Raw genomic sequence first — 23,656 nt, 5'->3', positions numbered from 1 at the left:
ATTACTATTAATGGTAATGTCGCAAATGGATCCTGCCTCTCGCGACATTCCCTTCTTTGCATTCTCTCATATAATAACCTTTTTATCATAGTAAAGTCTACATAGCCTCATTCCCAACAAAAATATTGTTTTAAGATTAGTGGACAGGCAGTCGATTCATCAGGACTCGCACTGCAAGATTCTGTAATAGCTGTAATGATTTCTGAAGGATCACGTGACACTGAAGACACTGCAGATTATATTCCAAAATAAAAATATATTCCAATAGAAAACAGTTATTTTAAATTGTAATTCTATTTCTAAATATTACTTTTTACTGTATTTTTGATAAACAAATGCAGCCTTTATGAGCATTAGAGACTTTCAAAAACATTACAAACTCCACTGACCCCAAATCTTTGAACGCAGATAAAGTGTCAAACTCAATATGAAATTGAAAGAAATGAAAATTTGATTCATCAGTGCACAATATTTCAAAGGAAAAATAATTTTCACTTTTATGTTAAATATGACTGAATATTCAGTTTGAAACGTCATTATAGAAGTAAAATTGCTCAGTTTTATGTTGACTGTATAAGGTGTTTGGAAATGAATACTGTATAGAGTCATTTGTCAGTGACGTGTTCCTCTTGTCTGTCTTTTATTTCAGATGAGAACATCCAGAACTCCAGTACATCTGTTGTGGTTCTGTCTGTGTTGTGTGTCATCCTCCTGTGTTCAACAGTCCTTCTGCTGTGGTTATACTGCAAGCAGAGATGACTTCAGTTTACTGGACTCATAAGTCCTATGAATAGCTTACAGCTACTACCAAAGTGGGCTTTTATTCTTGTATTTAAAGTAGTTATGCTGCTCAACTAAAGTTTTTTATGTAAAGCAGATTTGGTAGAGAAGTACAAGAAACCATTTAAGTTGAAGTGTGTGATTTTTGTTGTAATTGTAATCCATTAGTTTACAGTAGCTTGCACTCCCAAATCCTTCATCACTGAAAAAAATGATTCGTTGAATTTAATCATTTTTTTTATCGTAAGTGGTTGCACACAATTGATTTTAGCTACATTTAAACAAATGCATTAAGTTGAACTAAATCAATTGTGTGCAACCACTTACGATAAAATGTATTAAATTCAACAAATCATACATTTCAGGCTTTTTAGCCTTTATAAAAAGAATCAAGAATAGTCTAAGAAATTTTACAAAAATTATATTTTGCAGAATTCACAGCTACTTTTAAAATTGCCATTAATGGAAAAAGATGTCCATAAAGTGATGCAATTACAATATCTAGCACTGCCTGAACACTGGCTCGACCCATTGCATGAGTTAGAGCCTCAGAAATGACACACTTCAGCTTTAAGACTGATACATTTAAAAACATCGACTGGACAAATGTTTGTTTCTGTATAAATATGTAAAATCACTGAAAGTCATTGTAGCTGCTGATGCCAAAGGGTTTCACACCCATCACTGGAGAGGTTTACTGTCACCCTAACATTGAAATGAACAGAATATAATGAGATTGATGAGATGCATTTTATTTTTTTAACTTTAGTACAAAAATAAGCTTGATTATGCATAGCCTTGATGTTTAAGTCATTTTAAATGACAGTATTTATTTGGGGTCATGTTTATGCTATCATAAAACGAAATGATTTTTTAATATCATTATTTATCATGAAAATCAGTCCAAAATATGTAGTATTTCAGCCATGTAATCCACATAACACTCCACAGTTTACAGAAACGACACCTTTCACGTGCCCATTCCAACTAAGGTACAATCTTTCCAAATCATGTCATTTAAAATGAGGTTTTGAATCAGTTGTAATTTTAAATATCGATGATGACGAAGATTTCTGGCTTTTCTGTATCATGCACCTGCATAGCAGAGTACGTGATTGCTTTCACCTCTGTACCCTGCGAAACAAGAAAATAAAAGCATTAAAATCTTTGGAATCTGATGCCTGTTGTAAATGAAAGTGTAATTTATGCACCACAGGGAATTTCAATGATTGCTTGAGTAACCCGGGCCAGAAACGCCCAACCAATGGTTTGCTTGGACTTTCACCAGTGTTTCTTAAGACTTAAAAGGATCTGTTCGAATGAATAAACATAGCACATGTTCACAAATACTTTCACAAGTTAAATAATGTAGAACCTGGAACAACAGTGTTCTGTACTTAGAAAGACTTTATTATGAGCTTGTTATGTCTGAGGTTTATTATGTTTGGAAACAAGTGGACTGAAACGGATGAATGTTCCACTATTCAAATACTATTTTCGAGATAAATCAGACTTGGGTATAAACAGCTCTGTAAAAATGTCAAGACACATAGTACAGGAGAACAAGTTTGGTAAGTACGATCATAATGTAATAAACATTATATAACAGTACTTAAGTTGCCTATAACATAGAGACAGTAGTCAGTATCAACACAGTCATGATTGTATAGCTCCAATCTACTCCAATATCTGTGTGACAAAGTTACATTTCATTAGTATATTTCAAATCAGGAATTAAATCTGATAATAACTGCATCATAAATTTAGCTTAAATCATCTAATAACAAAAAAAAAAAAGGTGGTCCAGCTAATGCACATGTACTACAAACAGACTACTATATGGATTACATATTGAGCATTATGATTTCTCCCATTATTTTTATATGATAATTCTAATTCTATTGTCAATTTCTGTACTCTGGTTCAGTGCTGATGCAAGCAACAAAAAACATGTCCAATCATGCATAGTGGTTGAGGTCAGCTAGAAGTGTCACAAGAGTCATTAAGTGATTTTGTGGTCATTTTAATGTTTCTCTGCTCATCTTCAACTTCTGACGAATGTGTTTTGGACAGAAGGCACTGTAATTATGGAACTCCCATGACTCTGCTACGACTTGAAAGGAAGTTTATATAGTTCTAGCTTCCATTTGTTATTGCGGTCGGAAAGAACAATACGGGTTGAGTCATAATCCCGGTGGATTTCCATAATGGATTATCAAACAACCAACAAACCCTAAATGCCCATTGATGCGTTTTCTTTATAGGCTTTATTGCATGCCAACAACATGAGCTACTGTTTAAAAAGATGTGGTTTAGATAAAACAATGCCTACCACAGATGTGTTTTTATTTTATAGACCACAGCTGTGGCCACAGACAGACAGACTTTACCTGTGGGTGCTTATTTATGCTGAATTCTTCACCCCATCTACAAATTAAAAAGGGAGAAAGAATAAATGTTATTTTAGGTACATAGTTCTCAGAAAGCACACTGTAACGGTCGCCAGCTGGAGTGCCCTTGAGAGCCACCAGAGGGCACTCCACAACAGACCGCTGTCACTCATTAGCACTCATTGTTTTCACCTGTGTCTCATCTTCTCGTTTGCTCACCCTATATAAGCCTGGTTCTTTCTGGCATTCCCTGCGATGTCTTGTTTAGTGTTTATACTGCATTTCTGAGCATTCTCCCTGGTTACGTTGTCTCTTGGATTTTTGCCTCTTCCCTTTTTGCTGTGTTTTTGCCTGTGTTTAATTATGATTATGGATTACTCAAATAAACTGCATTTGGATCCTCAGCCTTTTTGTCTCAGAGCAGTTCGTGACACAGACTCTGAAATCCCCGATTCCAAATACTAGAAGTGAAAGTCACTGCTGGGAAAGCCAGTCACAGTCAGGAATGTGGGGCCGCCTTCAGGGCACGAGGAAATCAAGCTGTGAAAGTTCCTTTGATGCTCTGTTAAATAGGTTGGCTAGAATCACAATGAAAGGCCTGAATTACAATGACTGTGAAGCCAACTTTACCCACATAAACACAGTATACTCACGAAAAGCAATATACAGTAGTGGCTAAAAGTGATGTCTAGAGTTGACCTTATAAGTTCAATTAAACCATCAAAATATTAGGAAAAATATTTCATATGTTTTTTAAATACTTAGAGTGAAGAACAAAACACTTGGTTAAGGTATTCATCTGACAAAATGATTTGACAAAAAAAATGCAAACTACAACTTTTATTTTACTATGCAAAAAAGCTCATGTGAAAAACACACACGGACTACAACATACTCAGTTATTAATAGTTTATTGGGTTCTCTCTTGTTTTTGCATGTGTTCATAATTTCTTTGTATGACCGCCTGGCCCAAAATTATCTCCGCTCAATTTTATTGCATTATCACAAATAAAACAACTGACTTCAAGCACAGCTAGCAATATGCTCCCAAAATCTTTAACAAATTTTGTATAATATTCGAATAGATGAAAAGACAGACGTCACTTTTGGCCACTACTGTATCAAATCTCAACTGCTCGATCCTTCTGCTTAATGAGACTAAAAGGAAATAAGATATTAAGATATTATAAACAATAACGTTATGATTTTCTGTAAAGCTGCCTTGAAACAATGTATATTGTGAGCAGCGCTATATAAATAAATTGAACTTGACTTTACACCTAAAGATTTGGAAGCTCCTATAATGACACCAATCTAGAGGCAAAAATCATCTTATTCATTTGTAATACACAGTATCAGTGTACTCTTGCTAAATAATTTATTTTGTAAACTGAATATAAATATCAAATATTTCATTGTATTATAGCAGGTGTATTGCTTTTCTCTTTTTTCTTTTGTCTTTTTTTCCCGGGAAAAAATTTGAGCCAGATGTTGTAACTTGTTTTCTTAGAAACTCACCCTGTGATGAAATATCACCATGAAAGATTTCCAGTGAAAATCTCACTTTCACTATGAATCCGATAAAGAATGACATAATTTGGAGTCTTTCTGAATCTTTCCACAGCTTCACGTCTGGCTTTGTAGACCCAGCCCGAAGGAAATAAGGTAATTCGGTTCAAGACACAAAAGGTATGTGTTCTGCAGAAAGTTTGCCTGATATAACTCTGTGGGCCATGAGGTGCAAGACTTTTGGGACGGAGGCTCTCAGCATTCCTGGAGTCAGAACTTACCCAATAGAGCGGATTCTGTTCTGCATGCGGTCTATATGCAGCACTTTGACTTCCTGAAAAACAGGAAGAAGTGGGAGACTGCTGGAAAATGGATTGAGGTTAGGGAAAATAAAATCAGTGTGTGAATGTGTTACCCTTGGGACGAAGAACAAATCAGCGCTAAACTTAAAGAGCCAGTCGTCCAAAAAATGGAAAAGAAGTGACTCCATATCGTCTCCTGAAACAAAACACACCAAGCAATCACTTTTTGTTCGCTACAGCTACACGTTTTATTTTACTATGAGAGAGAGAGAGAGAAATAAGAAAACATAGAAAAACACTGAATACAACATAATCAGTTATTAATATTTTGTTGGTTTTCTCTTGTTTTTGAATGTATTCATAATTTCTTTGTACACAGCCTGGCCAAAAATTATGTCTGCAAAATTTGCCATGTTTCCTTGCGTGATCACAAATAATACAACTGACTCCACGCACAACTACACAATAAGCTTACAAAATCTTTAACAATTTTTAAATAATATTTGAACAAAGGCTGAAAATATCTATTTTCCAAGGCCGGACATCAATTTTGGCTGATGTACAATGAAAAACAAAAAGACAATTATTCAGCTGCTTTTGCTTAAAGGAACTGTTTTGAACCTTTTTGACTCCAAGCCCCCCATATAAGACAATATTCAAAGGCTCTCACATCTAAGCTGATCTGAACCAGAAGTAAATAAACTCAAAAATATTTTTCTCTGTTGAATCACGAAAATAGCTCGGTTTCAGTGTTTTGCTCCATAAAAGTCTGAAAAACAGAATAATAAAGCACTATACATATGGTCTTTGTCTCATTAAATGTTTTGGTCATCTGAAGTCATGCAACGGCTATATAGATCATTTCTGCCTCTGCACACTTTGAGAACTACTAGACTCAGCTAATTAAAACTAAATTAATTAGTCTACTCCTCAGCAGTAGACTAACCATAGTTTAATTATGATGACATAATCCAATTTAATTTCTGGAATTATATTATTTCTGGAATGTGGTCTGGTCTGGCTTCGAAGCTTTAAAGAGTGTTTATTGCAGAACAAACTCTCCTCTGACTCTGGATTATTCACTAGATTCCAGTAAACGCTTCACCTCACACTGTAGGGCAGGGTGTCTCCGTGCACCTCATGATACGATACACATCATCATAAATATAATAAACCATGAGTGAATCACGACTGAAACTGGCAAACAAGAAAAAGATACAGGCTTGCTCTGTGTGGGCAGATTGGTTGGATGACCTCCAGCCCAAAAGCTCATCAAAACACACCTATTCAAAGGAAAACCTGCCCAAAACTTATTTTTAAAGGGTTTATCTAGCGAAACAAGCGGTCATTTAAAAAAAAAAAAAACTTTTTAACCACAACTGTTTGTCTTGTGCTGGTCTGTGACGCGCCAGGCATTACGTAATCACATAGGAAAGGTCACACGTCATGTCATCTATCTAAGTTATTTGTCTGTGAATTTTTTTCGTGACCTTTCCAACTTGATGACGTAATACATGGCGCATCTCAGAGATGGTACAAGACCTTTATTTTACTGTCTATGTCATGGTCTATGTACAAGATGGGCATTTGTGGTTAAAAAGTATATATATGTATATGTATATATATATATATATATATATATATATATATATATATATTGTTTTTGTTTTTTGAAAATGACTGATCGTTTCACTAGATAAGACTCTATTCCTCAGCTGGGATCGTGCAGAGCCCTTTGAAGCACTTCAAACCCCTTTGAAACTGCATTGATTTGGACTTCAACAATTTGGTGACCATTGAAGCCCATTGTGTGGAGAAAAATCCTGAAATGTTTCTCAAAAAACTTAATTTCTTTTCCACTGAAGAAAGAAAGACATGGACATATTGGATGGCACTGGGGTGAGTAAATTATTAGGAAATTTCATTTTGAGGTGAACTAATCCTTTAAAGCAGGATAATGATGACAAAATAAAAAAAAATTACTTCCAAGGAAACCGGATCAAAACAGGGCAAATCAATCAAAGAGAATTAGCAAATATGACTAAAATATTCAGAAAGAAATCATATTTAATGTCAATAGTAAGAATAATCCAATTTAAGTGCAAAAAGTGCCCATTATAAGTGATAGGAATGCAGCGTATTAGCAGGCATTTCACACACGTTCATGCGCACACCATGACAAGACAAAAATGTGTAATTTATTGATACATATTGTAGAACATAATGCAGAACTTTCCACAGTTAAAACTAATCAAGTCCAGCAGCTGTCAAGGACGAGTCGAGTACCAGAGTCCATTCTGGACGGTTTAAAAGATGACCTGATGCTGGACAGGAGTAGTATAGTCCTATATTCAGTTTCGATTTTGATTAAATCATTCAATTGTGCTATGATTTCAGAGATACAATCATATTTACCAGGAGCCTTCGCGTCATCTCCTACCACAGGTGTAATATGCATTTCGAGAGTTGGTCAATCTCCCACTAGCTTAAACTGAGCCAATAAGGGTTGTGTTATTTTTGTTTTCGTAAAATAACATAGAAACGAAGAGGAAAAAAACAGCTGATCAAAAGAGGCTCGACTGGGCTGGAATCTGACAACACATGGTGTTCCGTTCACACAGGGTTGCCAACTCTCACGCATCTGCCGGTTTCACAAAGATAGACTTTGACTATGGCTTAGATATAGTAGATAGTCAGACTTCAGATAGACATCTAAATCAGACCGTTGCACAAAGCACTGAAGACTCTGACTTTCTTAAGTAGGACTACACTGCAGTGCATTCTGGGTAAAATAAGACACTTTTCAAAACAAAAAACATGGCGGATCGAGTAAGCGCATTCAACCGCTCCGTGCAGTTTACCCCAGCGGAAAATATGTGTTTGTTGGAGGAGTATAACATTTACAAGGACATTTAACTTGGGAAATTTAGCGGAGAATGTAGTAACAAGAAGAAATGTTTAAATTATGAGCCATTTTCCCTTTTCTTTTGGCTGTTTGTAATGTAACTGATTGTTACTGTTGGTTGCCAAGGTAACAGAGTCTTAGACCTAAGTTAGCCTGGGGGTGAGGTGTCTAATTTTATTTGGTCTAAATTAAGTCAGTCTTTATTTTTGTGAAACAGTCTAACTTGCATTAGACTAGTCTATGAGCAAATTTTAGACTTGTCTAACACTATAGACCGGTATAAAATAGCTTTGTGAAACCGGCCCCTGGCGTGACACTCACGCTTTCAGCATCACGCACACGCAAGAAATGTCACGCCAAAATCCATTTTTCTTCCCTCTCAATCCGTTAATTTTCTGTTGATGACTAGACCACAGCGTATTAACGACAGGAGAGGAGTGTAACATGATCTGCCTACAACGTTCTCACTGCAGTATTCTCTGATCGTTGATTCGCTGAAAACCTTGCACCTGATACGCCAGTTGCGTGTGAAAGTTCAGAGAAAGGTTCGGAGTCAGAGCCACTGATGCGCGTTTGAAAGTTTGGATGACAATCAAGGTAAGCAGATAATAAAATGGTGTGCCTTTCACTTCACATGTCCCCCCTCTTTTCGAAATCCCGTTCGTTTCCCCCCCACTTTCAAATTAGTTTGTTATGATTTTTTAACCGCACGCCGTCATCGCCAAAGAGGAGCAGGACCGAGCAGGACACGGAGCGCCTGCCTGCGTCAATGCGCGCAGCCGCGTCCAGGAACGTCGCTTGCACACACAAAAATACCTCACTGAAAGTTATAATGACCAGGTATTGCGCTGTCTGTGAATGTTCTGACGCACACACTCACAGACACACGACGCACAGAAAGACTCGCGCCAGTATTGACGCACACACTCACACACACGACGCACAGAAAGACTCGCGCCAGTTTCGAGCGCACAGACAGCGCGTCAGAATCAGTTTTGCTGGGCAGTTCTCTTTCGCGCTTGAACGAACAATAACACACACCAAAATGTCCGTTTTGGCAAGTATCCTCATAACAGAAAAGCAGTCTTAAATTAGTTACATAAAGTCTTAAATGAACAAGACAGAAAATGAGCCTGTCAGCAGCGGCAGATTTTAAAGGGACAGCAGCCACTAATTCTGTCTGTCAGTGAAGTTAACCAAAGAACAAAGGGAACAGAGAAAATCACTCACTGCTCTTGACTAAAGAACGCTTGCAGCTTTAATAAGGATTCATCGAATTTAATTCATAATTTATGCAGTGCAGACTGTTTGATAACCTAATTCAATTTCTGTATATTTACCTGTTAGACAGGAAGGGCACATGTAAATATTACATTTATTTTGGGGTTTATGTGAGGATAGTTTTAAGTTCACTTATATTAAAAGTTGTTATAATTTTCAAAAGTAAAAAATCTTTTTAGTGATACTGGCCTTCATTCATAAAAAAAAATGCCATTAAACAATTATTTAAAATATACTGTCTTTATGTTGTTTCTCTATTACAGTGGAAATTGAGTCTCACATTATTTACATTGTATTTGCACACAAAACATTAATGGTGAACATTTTTAACTTTATAAAATGATTCTCTCAAGTCTTGGCAATTGTCCCCTATTAAACAATAAAGAAAGTAAGACTTTTTTCTTATACATAGTTTAGTAGCCTACTATATTTGGCAGAATTTATCATTATAATCAACTTAATTATTTCCTGATTTTGTCCCGAAAGGTAAAATGCAGGAAATGAGATTAAAATTGTAAAAAAAAAAACTTTTCTGTTTTACAGAGTCTCACTCCAACCAAAGTCCCAAAGTCGGCAGCCCTGTTCACATCACTTAAGTCTGATCCAAAAACAGCAAGCCTGACTAAACAAGAAAGGACAGTGCACACATTCATTCCAGCACTACTTTTTATCTGTGGCTCAGTAGGTCTGTGATACGAAGTGGAACAAGGAACTGTCTCTATGCACTTTGAGTGCACACACACACACACAATACCCCTTTTCTCACAGAGATTCCGGAAAATACACGGATAAAGTGACCTGGGATTTGACCCGGGTTCGTTTGATTTTGGTTCATTCATAGTCCAGGCGTTTTAAGCCAAAATGGGGGTCAACTGTGAACAAATTGCAACAGAATCAAACTCAACTGATTTTGTATCATCAATATGTCTACACTACCCATGAGCATTAATACATAGAGGCAGGAAGAAGTACTTTAAACCAGCCTTTATTAATTATTATTGCAGAGATGGGGTTTGGGGCTGGGTCCGTGGGACTGTTTCTGGGGATTCACTTTTTATTTTGCCTACCTTTTGTCTTCTGCATTCTCCTTACCATCGTCTCCTGTTCTTCCCTCAGACTCGTCCCCCAGAAACAGTCCCACGGACCCAGCCCCAAACCCCATCTCTTAAAAATTAATAAAGGCTGGTTTCTAAAGTACTTCTTCCTGCCTCTATGTATTAATGGTCATGGGTAGCCTAAATGGGTTCCATTCAGACCTTAACATTAAGTATTTTACTGTTATATGTCAACAAGATTCAACAAGACATTTTCACCTGGCTATACCCAATGTTTAGATCTGTTGTGGTATTCATGCAAATTAGCACATCTGTAATTAGATTATGCACCGTTTGTCCATGTTAACAAACATTTTTTTAAAACTTGTAATACATTTTTTGTTTGTCTTGATATAAGTAATCAACTCAGTAATTTTCATGGTGATATCTAAAGGTTAAATTTTTTACCCAATTCAAGTGAGAAAAATAATGAATAGGTTATATTTGGGTCTTTTCCGGAACTTTCCGGAATCAGAGAGTGCGTTCACACACAACCCGTAAAAATCCCGTAAAGACACGTGACATCGATGTGACTTGTAATGTCTCTGCAGCGTCTTAAGTTTGCTTATGAGCTGTGATTTCTCTCTCGAGAAACCACGCTTGTGCATTTTTTCTCTCTGAATCGATCAACTTGCGCATTACATACGTTTCACAGCTGACGAACGATCCCGGTTACGACACAGCATTATTACGGCTTTTGTTCACACAGCGCGCGTTCCGGGACTTAACACGGCAATGTTACTAGGTCCCCAACCCCGCATCGATGCCGGCATCAATCCCGGGTCGTGTTTGCATTCACACAGAAGGCGCTCTGGCAATTTCCCGGGATCATCGCGCTGTGTGAAAGGGGCTAACTTTCTGCATTTCCTCACGGGGACTATAAAAATTCTCTCTCTCTCTCTCTCTCTCTCTCTCACACACACACACACACACACACACACACACACACACACACATACACACACACATACACACATACACACACACATACACACACACACACACACACACACACACACACACACACACACACACACACAAGCCATATGTATGGAGAAGAACTTTGTTTTTTCATGTCCTCAGCCAAATGAATCTTACACACACACACACACATGTCTGGTGCACTATCTTTGTGAGGACTCTCCATAGACGTAATGGTTTTTATACTGTACAAACTGTATATTCTATCCCCTTACACTGCCCCTATCCCTAAACCTACCCATCACAGGAGACATTCTGCATTTTTACATTTTCAAAAAAACTAATTCTGTATGATTTATAAGCTTTTGTACCCATGGGGACCTCAGTTTAGGTCCCCACGGTGACACGAGTCCCCATGAGTCTGTGTGCATTCAGGTTTAAGTCCCCACCGGTGTAGAAAAACATGTCCACACATACACACACACCCACACACACACACACACACACACACCATATGTATGGAGAAGAACTTTGTTTTTTAATAATGTTTTTGAAAGAAGTATCTTTTGCTCACCAAGGCTGCATTGATTTGATTAAAAATACAGTAAAAACAGTAATATTGTGAAATATTTTTACAATTTAAAATAACTGTTTTCTATTTGAATATATTTTAAAATGTAATTTATTCCTGTGATCAAAGCTGAATTTTCAGCATCATTACTCCAGTCTTCAGTGTCACATGATCCTTCAGAAATCATTCTAATATGATGATTTGATGCTCAAGAAACATTTCTGATTATTATCAGTGTTGAAAACAGTTGCTGTTTAACATTTTTATATGCTCTATATAAAGAGTGATACACTATCATTCAAAAGTTTGCAGTAAGAAAGTTTTTTTTAAAGAAAATAAATTAATACTTTTATTCAGCAAAGGCATGTTAAATTGATTAAAGTGACAGTGAAGACATTTATAATGTTACAAAAGATTTCTGTTCTAAATGCTGTTCTTTTGACATTTAGATTAATCAAAGAATCCTGAAAAAAGCATCACGATTTCCGCAAAAATATTAAGCAGCAAAACTTGTTTAACAACACTGATAATAATAAGCTTCATTGTTTATAACTGAGAATTGATAATAATTTAGCGGTAAATCTGCATATTAGAATGATTTCTGACGCCTTCCTGTACAATGGGTTCGATTCCTAGGGAATGTAAGAACTGATCAAATGTGTTTCTTGAATGCAATGTAAGTTGCTCTTGATAAAAGCATCTGCCAAATGCAAAACTTTAAATGCACTGAAGGATCATGTGACACTGAAGACTGGAGTAATTATGCTAAAAATTCATAAATTATAGAAAATATTATTTTTATTATTATTATAAATTGTAATAATACTTCACAATATTAGTTTTACTGTATTTTTGATCAAACAAATGCAGCCTTGGTGAGCATAAGAGACTTCTTTCAGAAACATAAGTTATTTATGTAGGCCTATTCTTAATAGTGCTGGGCAAAGATTAATCGCGATTAATCGCATCCAAAATAAAAGTCTGTGTTTGCATAGTATATGTGTGTGTACTGTGTATAATTATTTTGTATATATAAATACACACATATGCATGTATTTATTTAAGAAATATACTGTATATATATTTATACATAATTCATATTATATATAAATATAAATAATTTATATATAAATAAATAAAAATTCTTAAATATACATGCATATGTGTGTATTTATATATACAAAATAATTATACACAGTACACACACATATACTAAGCAAACACAAACTTTTATTTTGGATGCGATTAATCTTTGCCCAGCACTAATTCTTAAGTATACTTAAGTATTCCAAACTTTTCCACCATAAACAGAGCCTTTCTTCATTTATAAAATTCCCATTGTTGTACCTCTCAAATCTCCTTTGTACTTTTCAAACTCACCATGTCACAATCGGTCACATGACACACAAAAACCAATGGAATTTATCATAAATTTCATTTACAGAAGCTTAAATGAGATTTGAGATTAAAGCCTACAGGTTTAGTTTTCCATTTTTGGTGTTATTTATTTAGGGTTTAATACAGTAGAATCCTGTAATTCCAGGTGGTCTGAAAAGAAAAGGTTGAATATTGTTTCCCACCTTCTGATTCTACTTCTACAGTGTTAGTGGGTTCCACAGTTTCTGTATCCGTCATGTAGCCAAACATTCCCATTGCACACTGCTCAAAAGCCTCTTCCAGAGAATCTCCCCACGAATGAATCCTACAGTAAAACAATAAAGCAAATGTGTCAAAGTTGGGAATGTCGCTATAAAAATGTTTTTCTAAAGATTCAAGGGTGGCTTCTTCTTAATCTTCCCTTCATCTTTAGCTGGTTTACCAAACATTCTTGCTCTTCCTGTAAACTTCCGGTACTGAGCCAATGTTGCACAACCCATCACGTCAATAGTTACGCAGAAATGACAAACTTTCTTTGAAACCACTGTGTTTTCCACCCGATGTTTATTTGTGGAGCTTTGAGATTTCCAGCTATCTTTGCAATAAAGTAACAGTACACAGGCAAATACTTACTGGACATCTGCAGTATGATCAAGATCTGAAACAGAAGATCAGATATTGCTTTGATGACATGATTTTGATTCACACTCAAACCTAAAACCTACACTCTTAAAAATAAAGCGGGGTTTCGCAGTGATCTTATAAAGTCTTAATCTTTAAAGAAATCTTTTTTTTTTTTTTTTTTCTACATTTAAAGAAACATTAGAAAGAAACATTTTCCATTTATGTTAAAGGTTCTTCATGGAACCATCCATGCCAATAAAGAACCTTTATTTTTAAGAGTGATTATATAAATATATGATGAAACAAGAATGTGAAAACATTGAGCTATCACGGCACTACAATATTTGACTTCCAAACACTTTCTCTTTTCTTTTTAATAAGAGCTGAAAACACAAAAGAAGATATTTTAAAGAATATGAGTGATCAAACAGTTAATGGGTCCCATTGACTTATATTGTATGGGAAAAAATACTATGGAAGTCAATCTGCTGTTTGTTTACTCATATTCTTCAAAATATCTTCTTTTGTGTTCAGCAGAAGAAAGAAATTCATACAGGTTTGGAACAACTTGAGGGTGAGTAAATGATTTTCCTTTTTGGGTGAACTTTAAGATTGAGGTATTAGAACATTATATAATACTATATGAAACAACTACTTTGAGAGTATATCACAGATTATATATAGTCCCTAAACATTTAATAATTTATTAACTATAGATTACGGTAAATTTAATAGATTATACTTTTACGAAGACATTTGTTTGTGTTCGTTGCGTTTACACCGTTTTGACCTGCAGGTGTCGCCAGCGAGCAGTGTTTCAGCACTTCGAAACTACAGACTGTAAAAAAAAATAATTCTGCAAAGCAATTGCGTTTATTTTTTTTCTATCGCTACTTCATACACATTTACCATAACTAATCTTAAAATTAGGTGTAGGGAATATATATGATTATATTTTAAATAGTTTGCTATCATTACGTAAATTGTGCGTGTTGACGTAAACCTCTTGGCGACTCAAGTCACGTGACCCAATTCATTTTCATGAACCTTCACAACTCACTCGCCTGTTAATAGTGCGTTTCTGTAACGTTCCCGTCAAGTAACGTCCATACATTTACTTATATGTGACTCTCATGTATGAATGACATACTTTTAAGGACATTTAAATCACGATTAAGTACGTTTTGTTTGTGTTCGTCACTGGATCTACATGACGCATGCGGAATAGACAGTGAAATTTGATTTCACTTACACTCATATTTCCTGGTGATTGGAGGGTATTTTGACTTTGTTGCTTTTTGCGCTTCCGTGAGATCAAGTTCGCGTTCATTCATGGTCCTGGTCCGAGTTATTTTATTCCTTTGTAGGGGTTATCTCCGTGAAAACATGCTAGACATGTGTGAAGACAGAAACAGTGAACTGTTGTCTATGCACAACAGTCAAAATAAAAGTCCCGTTAGGACTGCAACAACAACAAAAAAACCGTAATACATATTTGCAACAGTTTTATAAATGTCATCACTTTTTAAATGTATAAATGTTTAAATGCTCAAACCCCTGCCCCTTTTGTCTCAAAATGTATTGTGCCCCTCTCTGATAAATGTAAATAATAATAATTATTAAAATAAATATTATAATAAATTACAATACACCATTGCCACTAACAATAATAATACAAAAAATATTAAATAATATTTTTTTTTTTTTGGCGGAAGCATTTAAAAGTTACATTTATCCTACCATGCTACTGTAAAAGTTGTGGCAGTATGTGAGTTATGCTTAACAATCATAAAAGTATAACTCAATTTCAGCCGCATTCTGAGTTTGACAATGTCATTCGTTTTTATCCAAGGCCATAGCAAGTGTTATTAGCTCGGAGAAATACATCTAGTGAAAGGAAATTTTAATGTCCAGCTCTAAATTGTAAGGAATTTATATCTGTGATTTCATATATGAGTATATATATACTATAGTACGCTTTACAATACGGTTCATTTGTTTATTATTCATATTAACTAACATTAACTAATCATGAGCAAAACATTTGTTAGGCTACTGTAGGCCTATTTATTAATCTTAGTTAATAATAATACAACTTTTAATTGTTTGTTCATGTTATGTCACAGTCAGTGCATTAACTAATGTTAACAAATACAACTTTTGATTTTAATAATGTTTTAGTAAATGCTGAAATTAATATGAACTAAGATTAATAAATGGTGTAGAAGTGCAGTTCATTATTAGTTAATGTTAACAAATTTAACGAATGAAACCTTATTGTAAAGTGATAGCTAACACTTTAATGAATAGGCTACATAACAAATCATGAATTCCTCATAATTACCTACTTGATTCTCTGTTTTGTTTGGTAAAGTAAATAATATTTAGTAATATTATCATCATTTCCCTATTTTTGTTTGATGTGTTATGCATTCTAATTGTATCAACATCTTTTCATTGGTAATGAAGAGAGGCTCTCTGACCTACTCGCGCGAGGTATTCCAAATAATTGTGAGGAAGTCATTAAAATATATAAAAACACAACAGACAGACGAGTACTGCTTTAAATAGAGGTGATTTATTTAAAAAAAGAAATGTTTTTTATTCGGTCCTTTATTTTGGTCCTTCCGCCCCTGCCCCGGAGGAGGCCTGTGCACGCCACTGCTTTGATGGATTGTTTCCTGTTGACATGCATTGCACAGGATTTGCCAGATGCAGTCATTTGTCAAGTTATCTCCCATCATACTACATCATTGATATTTTTTATTACTCTGAACTCATGAAGTCTCATTCAGTAAATACTAACAAGCACCTGGCAGAGACACATAAACTCCCGGCAGCTGCTGTGTAAATCACGCCAGGAATGTGAGGAAGACAGTACATTTCCTCAGTGAAGTCACAGGGGCTGAATTTGAGATGGATCTTTCAACAATGTTCGAAAAGGGAAAAACCTTTCCATTTTTAGTACATTCTTGTAATGTTACACCCTAAAAGTTCATAAACACAAAACTGAAACTGTCTGAACGTCAGTTTTTAACTTCCTGACCGATTTCCATCAATCTGATTATTATAGCTAATGCTTTCCAAAATGATTTGCATTGTTATAATGCTGTGTTTTTTGTTTGTTTTTGTTTAATTTAAAAAGGTTGTTATATGTTTTATCTCAAATTTCTACATCATTAACTCTTATTTGTAATATATATTGAAGAGATAAACTCAGTATCACCTGATAAGAGTTGAATAATAAGGCCACCAATGACATCAGCCTACTTTTGGAAACTCTTTTGGAGTAAATGAAAACAAGACCTTTATCAGAACCTCGTTTACATAAAAATTATATCTCCGAAAAAAAATCAGGGATGACATCTCATATTCTGTCTTCACAGCACAAATAGTTCTTTATCCATTTATAAAACGTTTCCACTCCATTCTGGGCACATACTGGGAACACAAAAATGTCCTAAAGCTGTCATAGTAATGGGACAGATGACCAAATGACCAAAACTAACTGTTGTAAAGGGTGTTATTCTGATCAGAACAACAAAATACACGGACCTTCTAAGCCAAGGTTCCTGGCAAGTGAATGTGATACATGGCACACTGTAAGAAATATGAGGGAAAAAGGTGGGAAATGATCCAAAACCTTGGAATGAAAAGAATACATTTTGATTTAATAGAAATTCTTAGAAAGAACTCAAGAGATAAAAAAGATTAAAAAAAAAAAACTCCAGAAAGAAGAAGAAGAAATGAATGTGATATTCCTCCTAAAAGCAGAAGGGGTCAGTACTGTGTAACTTTAGTCATGCTGTCCAACCGTGCAATAAAGAAGAAGAAAGCATGCAGAGAAAGTTATAAATGGACCAAAGAATGACCTGTTCATTGGAACTACGAGAAATATTGGTGATTTGTAAGTAAATGCCTTGTTGTTAAGATATGAAATGATTTAACAGTAGGTTTCTGACTGAGTCTAACTTTTGTGAGTTGACAAACAATGATAAACAAAACTGACAAATTTCAACATTCAGGGTAAAATCTCTCTCTCTCTCTCTCTCTCTCTCTCTCTCTCTCTCTCTCTCTCTCTCTCTCTCTCTCTCTCTCTCTCTCTCTCTAGTTTTTAAATAGTCTTGTGTGTGAATGTATTAACTACAAATACTCCCTGTTGTCTCTGTCACTCAACAAAATCAAGCCATTTTCATGTAAATGCTGTAAGAACTGAGTTCACTTTTTTGAGCTGTTATTTAATTCCTTTAATGGGTGATTATTAGTGAATAAATGGAAAAAGTCAACATCTTATGAATCTTGTCTCAATGAAGGCTCATGCTCAGCAAAGTTTTCCTTTCGGAGTCTGTAGTTCTCTTAGCCGAAAACTCCCTTGCTAAACATGCAGACACAACATTAATATTCTTGCATCTTGAAAACAAGTTCTGTCATTGGTTCACTGACTTCCATCTGTTGACTCTTTCCTGTTGTTAACTTGTTAGTGCCTAATAACTTCCTTATATACTCACACATATGCTCAATTCCTCTTATTCTCATTGAAGACTACGTTTCTTCTAATGCAACAAACTTCATACATTAAAAGTACACTATGCAAATTTTTTTGTTAAAAATTTAAACTAGTCGGTCTCTAAATGTGCTTTTGTCTTTCACTGATTCACTATGTTAAGCCTATTATAAGTGTTATTTTAGACCTCGGGATAGTTTTGCGTAAATGCGTCACTCGCCCGTTCATTTTTAATTTGTAGCTGCTGCTCAGTCCGAGAGCTTTCTGTCCCTCCATTGAAAATGTATGTACGGTATACTGTCCATGTCCAGAAAGGTAATAAAAATATCATCAAAGTAGTCCATGTGACATCAGTGGGTTAGTTAGAATTTTTTGAAGCATCGGAAATACATTTTGGTCCAAAAATAACAAAAACTACAACTTTATTCAGCATTGTATTCTCTTCCGGGTCTGTTGTCAATCCACGTTCACGACTCCGCAGTGACGCTGCTGACGTAAGACGCTGCTGATTGGCGATTAGGACATCCACGACATGCACACTTACGCTAGCCTGGGAAAACCCAGACAACTTCCGGCAAATTCAGATTTGCTCGAGAAGTAGTCTGGCAAAGAGCTCATTCAAGCCCATTTCCATGGCCGAGAAATCGCGGCACCAATCAGAAACGTTGAGGCGGGCTTTACACGATGACGATCGCTCTGATTGGTTGTTTTAGGTCTATCCAATTGCGCCCAGAGGCATTTGAGCGACGCCCGTTCAATTTATAAATGCATTATTATATTCAAATTGCAAACACATGAGGACAGTCTCCATGAAAGACCCACTGGCAGATGAACGTGTTACTACATTTCTCTCCGAAACGGTAGGAAATTAAATTAGATTTAATAGAGGATTTTAACTGTGACAAGATGATTGACAGGGCAGTTTACGTGACAGGATGCACGCGACAGATCCGTCCGATAAAGATGACGAAGTAGTATGTCCCAAAGCTTAATTGCCTACTTTTTTGCTACACATTCAAAAGTAAATACCTTTTCTTCACAAAAAGAGTACATACTTTTATGGCGTAGTGTAACTTAGGTGAATTGGGATGCAGCATATGGCTTTACACGATGACGATCGCTCTGATTGAGCGACGTCTGTTGGTGACGCCCCTTTGGAAATGAATTGTCTATGCAGCTTTGCCAGACCATAACTCAGTTACTACTGAGAATGGTCTGGTTTTAACCAGGCTACACTTACGCACCATTTTAAAAAATATAGCAATACCAAAATACAAACAATGTAGAATAGCTTGAATACAGCGTGCGTCTCCCTCAGACTGTAAACGAAGCTCGGGCGCACCAGATAACACGTCAGCAGCGTCTTACGTGTAATGGAAATTTTTATTTAGCCAGCTTAAACCATATATGGTGTTAAAGAAACTGCAAGTTGCATATCATCTTCTTCCTTACAGCTGAAGACGAGTCGACAAGGACATTTGCATAAGAACAGAGTGTTCTTCTCTAAAAACAGATAAGCTTGCTTGCACTAAGAGCAAAATATATACTTAGTTGTTTTTAGAGTGACGTGTGTGTGTGTGTGTTCGTATAGCAAAGGGGTGTTAGAATATGTGTGAAAATGGAAATAGAGATAACAGTGTACATGGGCTTATATATCAGAAACACAAGCTCTGGTATGCAAAAGATAAGAAAGGGAGGGGTAGGTATGATGAGTTTTTCTTTGTATATGAACTGGGCAAAAGGAGAAGTCGGGGCCCTTCTCATATCAGACTCTGCCTGTTGTGTGAACTGCCTTTCTTGCAAGAAATAAAGCTTATACTTTAAAACTTTTGAGATCTCCAACTGTCTTCCAATTATTGATTAAAGTCTAGAAATAATTTCCACGACATACGTCAGCAGCGTCACTGCGGAGTCGTGAACGCGGATGGACAACAGACCCGGGAGAGAATACAATGCTGAATAAAGTCGTAGTTTTTGTTATTTTTGGACCAAAATGTATTTTCGATGCTTCAAAAACCTCTAACTAACCCACTGATGTCACATGGACTACTTTAATGATGTTTTTATTACCTTTCTGGACATGGACAGTATACCGTACATACTTTTTCAATGGAGGGACAGAAAGCTCTCGGACTAAATCTAAAATATCTTAAACTGTGTTCCGAAGATGAACGGAGGTCTTACGGGCTTGGAACGACATGAGGGTGAGTCATTAATGACATAATTTTCATTTTTGGGTGAACTAACCCTTTAAGGTAGTTGGTATATTATCAGCTGGAGCAGTTCAAACTAAGATCATGTAATTTAGGCCTCCTCTGCAACATTTTTTTCCCTCAGCACTCTAAAAAGTGAAATACTTAATGATGATTGGCATATTTTTGGCACCTTCAGACTCGCCTTATCCCAGTTTTACGAATGGCAGATTCGCAAGTTTGGTGGAGGAGCGGCGGTAGTTCCAACTTCAGTAATATTTCATGATGTTAAACTGGTGAAATTACAAACAAAAAATTGAGTGAGAAAGGTTGATATGGAGCAGCTAAATCTCAAACCTCCGGAGAATCAACCTTTAAAAAAAACAAAACACATAACAGAGGAGAAATAAAATGCGACAGATCTCGTAATAAAACAAGAATCAACACTGGCTTGGCTTTTCGGAGATGGCAAGAACTGAGGGATTTGAAGTGTTGTAAAAGCGATGCAAGATGGCGTTTTTATTATACAACAGGTGAGTAAGTTCATTTATTGAACAGATAATTTGCCATATGTCGCTCTCTAGCAGAGTTCATTGAAAAGCATTATCTATTGTGAAGAGTCATTTCATTATGGTTGTTGTAGCGCTGTGCTGGAATTTATTTTCAAGGAAGTATTGTGTCTGTTAATGGGCAAAGCTACAATAAGTCTCCTAGTCAGCTTGAAATCCTTTCCATCTAAACTGGTTATATCTCTTAAGCCTAGTAGTGAGTCTAATGAGCAGTAAGATAACCATATTCATCCGCACAGTCATGCAGAGCCGAAGCACAACCAAAACAATGTTCTTCCACTAAATGCATGCAGTTTTGCTTTTTTAACTGCTAGAGGGGCAAAAAATAACAGTACCTTTAACTGTGGCCTAAGTATTTAAATAACTTATGGGGTTGTTGTATTGTTAATTTATGTGAATTGTGGATGGTTTAATGAGTAATACATTTGAAGAACAAATCTGAATGTTTACATCTCTCTTCAATCTGTTTCCCTAGTTGGTGGTTTGGAGTCCTGACTGCATCGAAATGAAGCCTTCTGAGAATTTTCTTGGAGTTTCGAGGGCCGAGACGACTAAGGAGAGTATGGAAACTTTGGTGCTGAACAAAATGGAGGGATCAGCTGTGCTCTTTTGCCAACGGCTGAAATATACAGTGAGAAGTATTCAGGTGCCCGATGGAAGTCCTTCAGATACTAAAACAGAAGCTGAACCATCCGACTTCCTCCCTTCGAATCGCAAAAAGACTTTGGGTAAAAAATTCAGCTGTAATTTGTGTGGCATGGAGTATAAGCGGAGCTTAAACCTGGTGCGCCACATGCGAATACACACAGGAGAAGCGCCGTACACCTGTGAACTCTGTGGGAAGGGCTTCCGTCGTTCAGACTGGCTTAAATTGCACCTCACTATCCACACGGGAAACAAACGGAAGCGCGTGAAGAGATTCAGTTGCGATCAGTGTGGGAAGAAGTTTTGTGACTCCACCGCATTCCAAAGTCATTTATACAAACACAGAGGCGAGAGGCCGTTCGCCTGCGCGTACTGCGACAAGTCGTTCTTCAGTCAGACTGATCTTAAACGCCACCACAGCGATTCTCATTCTGAAAAACAGTTCTGTTGCCCCTTGTGTGGAAGCGGATTCTCACGCCGCTCGACGCTACAGAAACACATGCGGATTCACACGGGAGAGAGGCCTTTCTCCTGTCCAGAGTGTGGAAAGACTTTCCCTTATAAATACTGCTTGGATATGCATCGTATTAAACTGCATTCAGACAAAAGTTGATGTAATGCACATTCATGCATATCACATGAATTTATGATTTACTGTTTATTCTAATTTATTTTCCTGCACAATGCCAATAAAGAGCGTTTACATTAACATTTTATTACTGTTTTTCTCAGTTGCTTAATAAATCATGTTACATTTTTTCTAAAACAAAGTTATACATATGCACTATGAATCAAAAAATGTTTTCAGGACATGCAGCTTTACATTTGATGTAGCCTATTGTTATTTCCCCCCCAAAAAAGTATTTTTTAGATAAGGTCTGTAAACTCCTTTCAGTCTCATCTCATCACATTTCAAGAAAAGCAATGTATAAAGGTATATCACATATGATTGTGTAAACTGTATAAACCACTCGAAATGTATAATCAGTGTGCAAGACAAGGTTCATCTCTACAAGAAGTCAAATAATTTATTGCCATCTAAGGTTGATTTCATCAAGTTAATGGAGAGTAAATGCTCTTTTAAAATTTAAGCATTTGCGTTTCTGTATTTGAATCCTGAAATGTAGCCTTCACTAACGTCTAAATACACTTTCCTCCTACACTTCTTATAATTTACCTTATTTAGTAGATGCAGATAACCCTTCATTTCTCTTGACCATATAGGGGAGACCGGGGATGGTTGTAACAGTTTTGACCTTTCTGTCTATATCTTGTAGTACTTTGAAGTCAGTGTGTTCAAAATGTGATCCAAACTAGTTACAAGTGTCTGCTATTAAATGACATAGCTATTATCTTTGCAACACAAACAGAAAATGCATGGTTTTCAAACACGAGGAGTGAAATGTTACAATTCACCCCATAGTCTGGGTTAGTTGTAACATACCCTGGGGTGAGATGTAACATTATGATATCCACCGGGGTGATATGTAACATAATGAATTAAGGATTTTGACAAAAAAAATTCTTTGAAAGGTTTTTATTCAACACTGACTTTTCAATATAACTGATGTGTGTGTGTCACTCTTAGTCTCAGTGTGTTTGTCACTCTCAGTCATAGTAATTGACCATTATAAATTGATAAAATTCTAATAAATAATAAATAAAATAATATTAAATTGAATAATTAAATTTTAAATTTTAAATAATAATAATTAATCAAATTGAACACTTGAACATTGTGTGTGTGTGTGTGTGTGTGTGTGCGCGCGCATGTGTGTGTGTGTGTGTGACTCTGTTGTTACTCTGTCATAGTAATTGACCATAATAAATTGAACTTGAAGACTTGAACATTCTATTTGTGTAAGCATGGTTGTTACTGTCAGTCTATAGTATTGGCCATAATAAAATGTAATGTTTCATTGTTGTTACAACTAACCCAGAGTCATGTAGCCATGAACTAGCTCACCTTACAGCTAACAGGCAAAACATTAG

General features: G+C 36.0%; 3 protein-coding genes across 4 annotated transcripts in view; 2 read left to right on the top strand and 1 right to left on the bottom strand.

Annotated features, from left to right (window-relative positions):
- The window catches only part of LOC307149609 (V-set domain-containing T-cell activation inhibitor 1), a 48,673-nt gene extending 46,716 nt beyond the window's left edge, over positions 1–1,957 (top strand). The window contains exon 4 of the mRNA XM_079856014.1: positions 650–1,957. Coding sequence (XP_079712140.1) covers positions 650–759 — 110 coding nt within the window. The 3' untranslated portion in view covers positions 760–1,957. The remainder of the gene's footprint in view (positions 1–649) is intronic.
- zbtb8os (zinc finger and BTB domain containing 8 opposite strand) lies at positions 1,776–15,220 on the bottom strand. The gene is made up of 7 exons (XM_079856021.1): positions 15,007–15,220; positions 13,764–13,788; positions 13,334–13,455; positions 5,095–5,177; positions 4,961–5,013; positions 3,171–3,207; positions 1,776–1,914 (listed from the first exon to the last, which is right to left on the bottom strand). Exons 1-7 carry the CDS (start codon positions 15,086–15,088, stop codon positions 1,828–1,830), a joined length of 489 nt encoding a protein of 162 aa, XP_079712147.1. The 5' UTR covers positions 15,089–15,220; the 3' UTR covers positions 1,776–1,827.
- A 2,362-nt stretch (positions 15,221–17,582) lies between these two features.
- LOC307149682 (uncharacterized protein) lies at positions 17,583–22,753 on the top strand. Of its 2 annotated transcripts, none has more exons than XM_079856188.1 (2): positions 17,583–17,661; positions 21,495–22,373. In XM_079856188.1, the coding sequence occupies exon 2, from the start codon at positions 21,525–21,527 to the stop codon at positions 22,275–22,277; it is 753 nt and encodes a 250-aa protein (XP_079712314.1). In that variant the 5' UTR covers positions 17,583–17,661; positions 21,495–21,524; the 3' UTR covers positions 22,278–22,373. The 2 variants fall into 2 exon arrangements, with proteins under 2 accessions (XP_079712314.1, XP_079712313.1); XM_079856187.1 differs by lacking the exon at positions 17,583–17,661 and adding an exon at positions 19,721–20,462 and having other exon boundaries at positions 21,495–22,753.
- The last annotated feature ends 903 nt before the right edge of the window (positions 22,754–23,656 follow it).

Source organism: Squalius cephalus (assembly GCF_949319135.1).
Source record: "Squalius cephalus genome assembly, chromosome: 21".
NCBI classification, from domain to species: Eukaryota; Metazoa; Chordata; class Actinopteri; order Cypriniformes; family Leuciscidae; genus Squalius; species Squalius cephalus.
The sequence above is the reverse complement of the archived record's forward strand: the minus strand, read 5'-3'. Positions and strand labels throughout refer to the sequence as shown.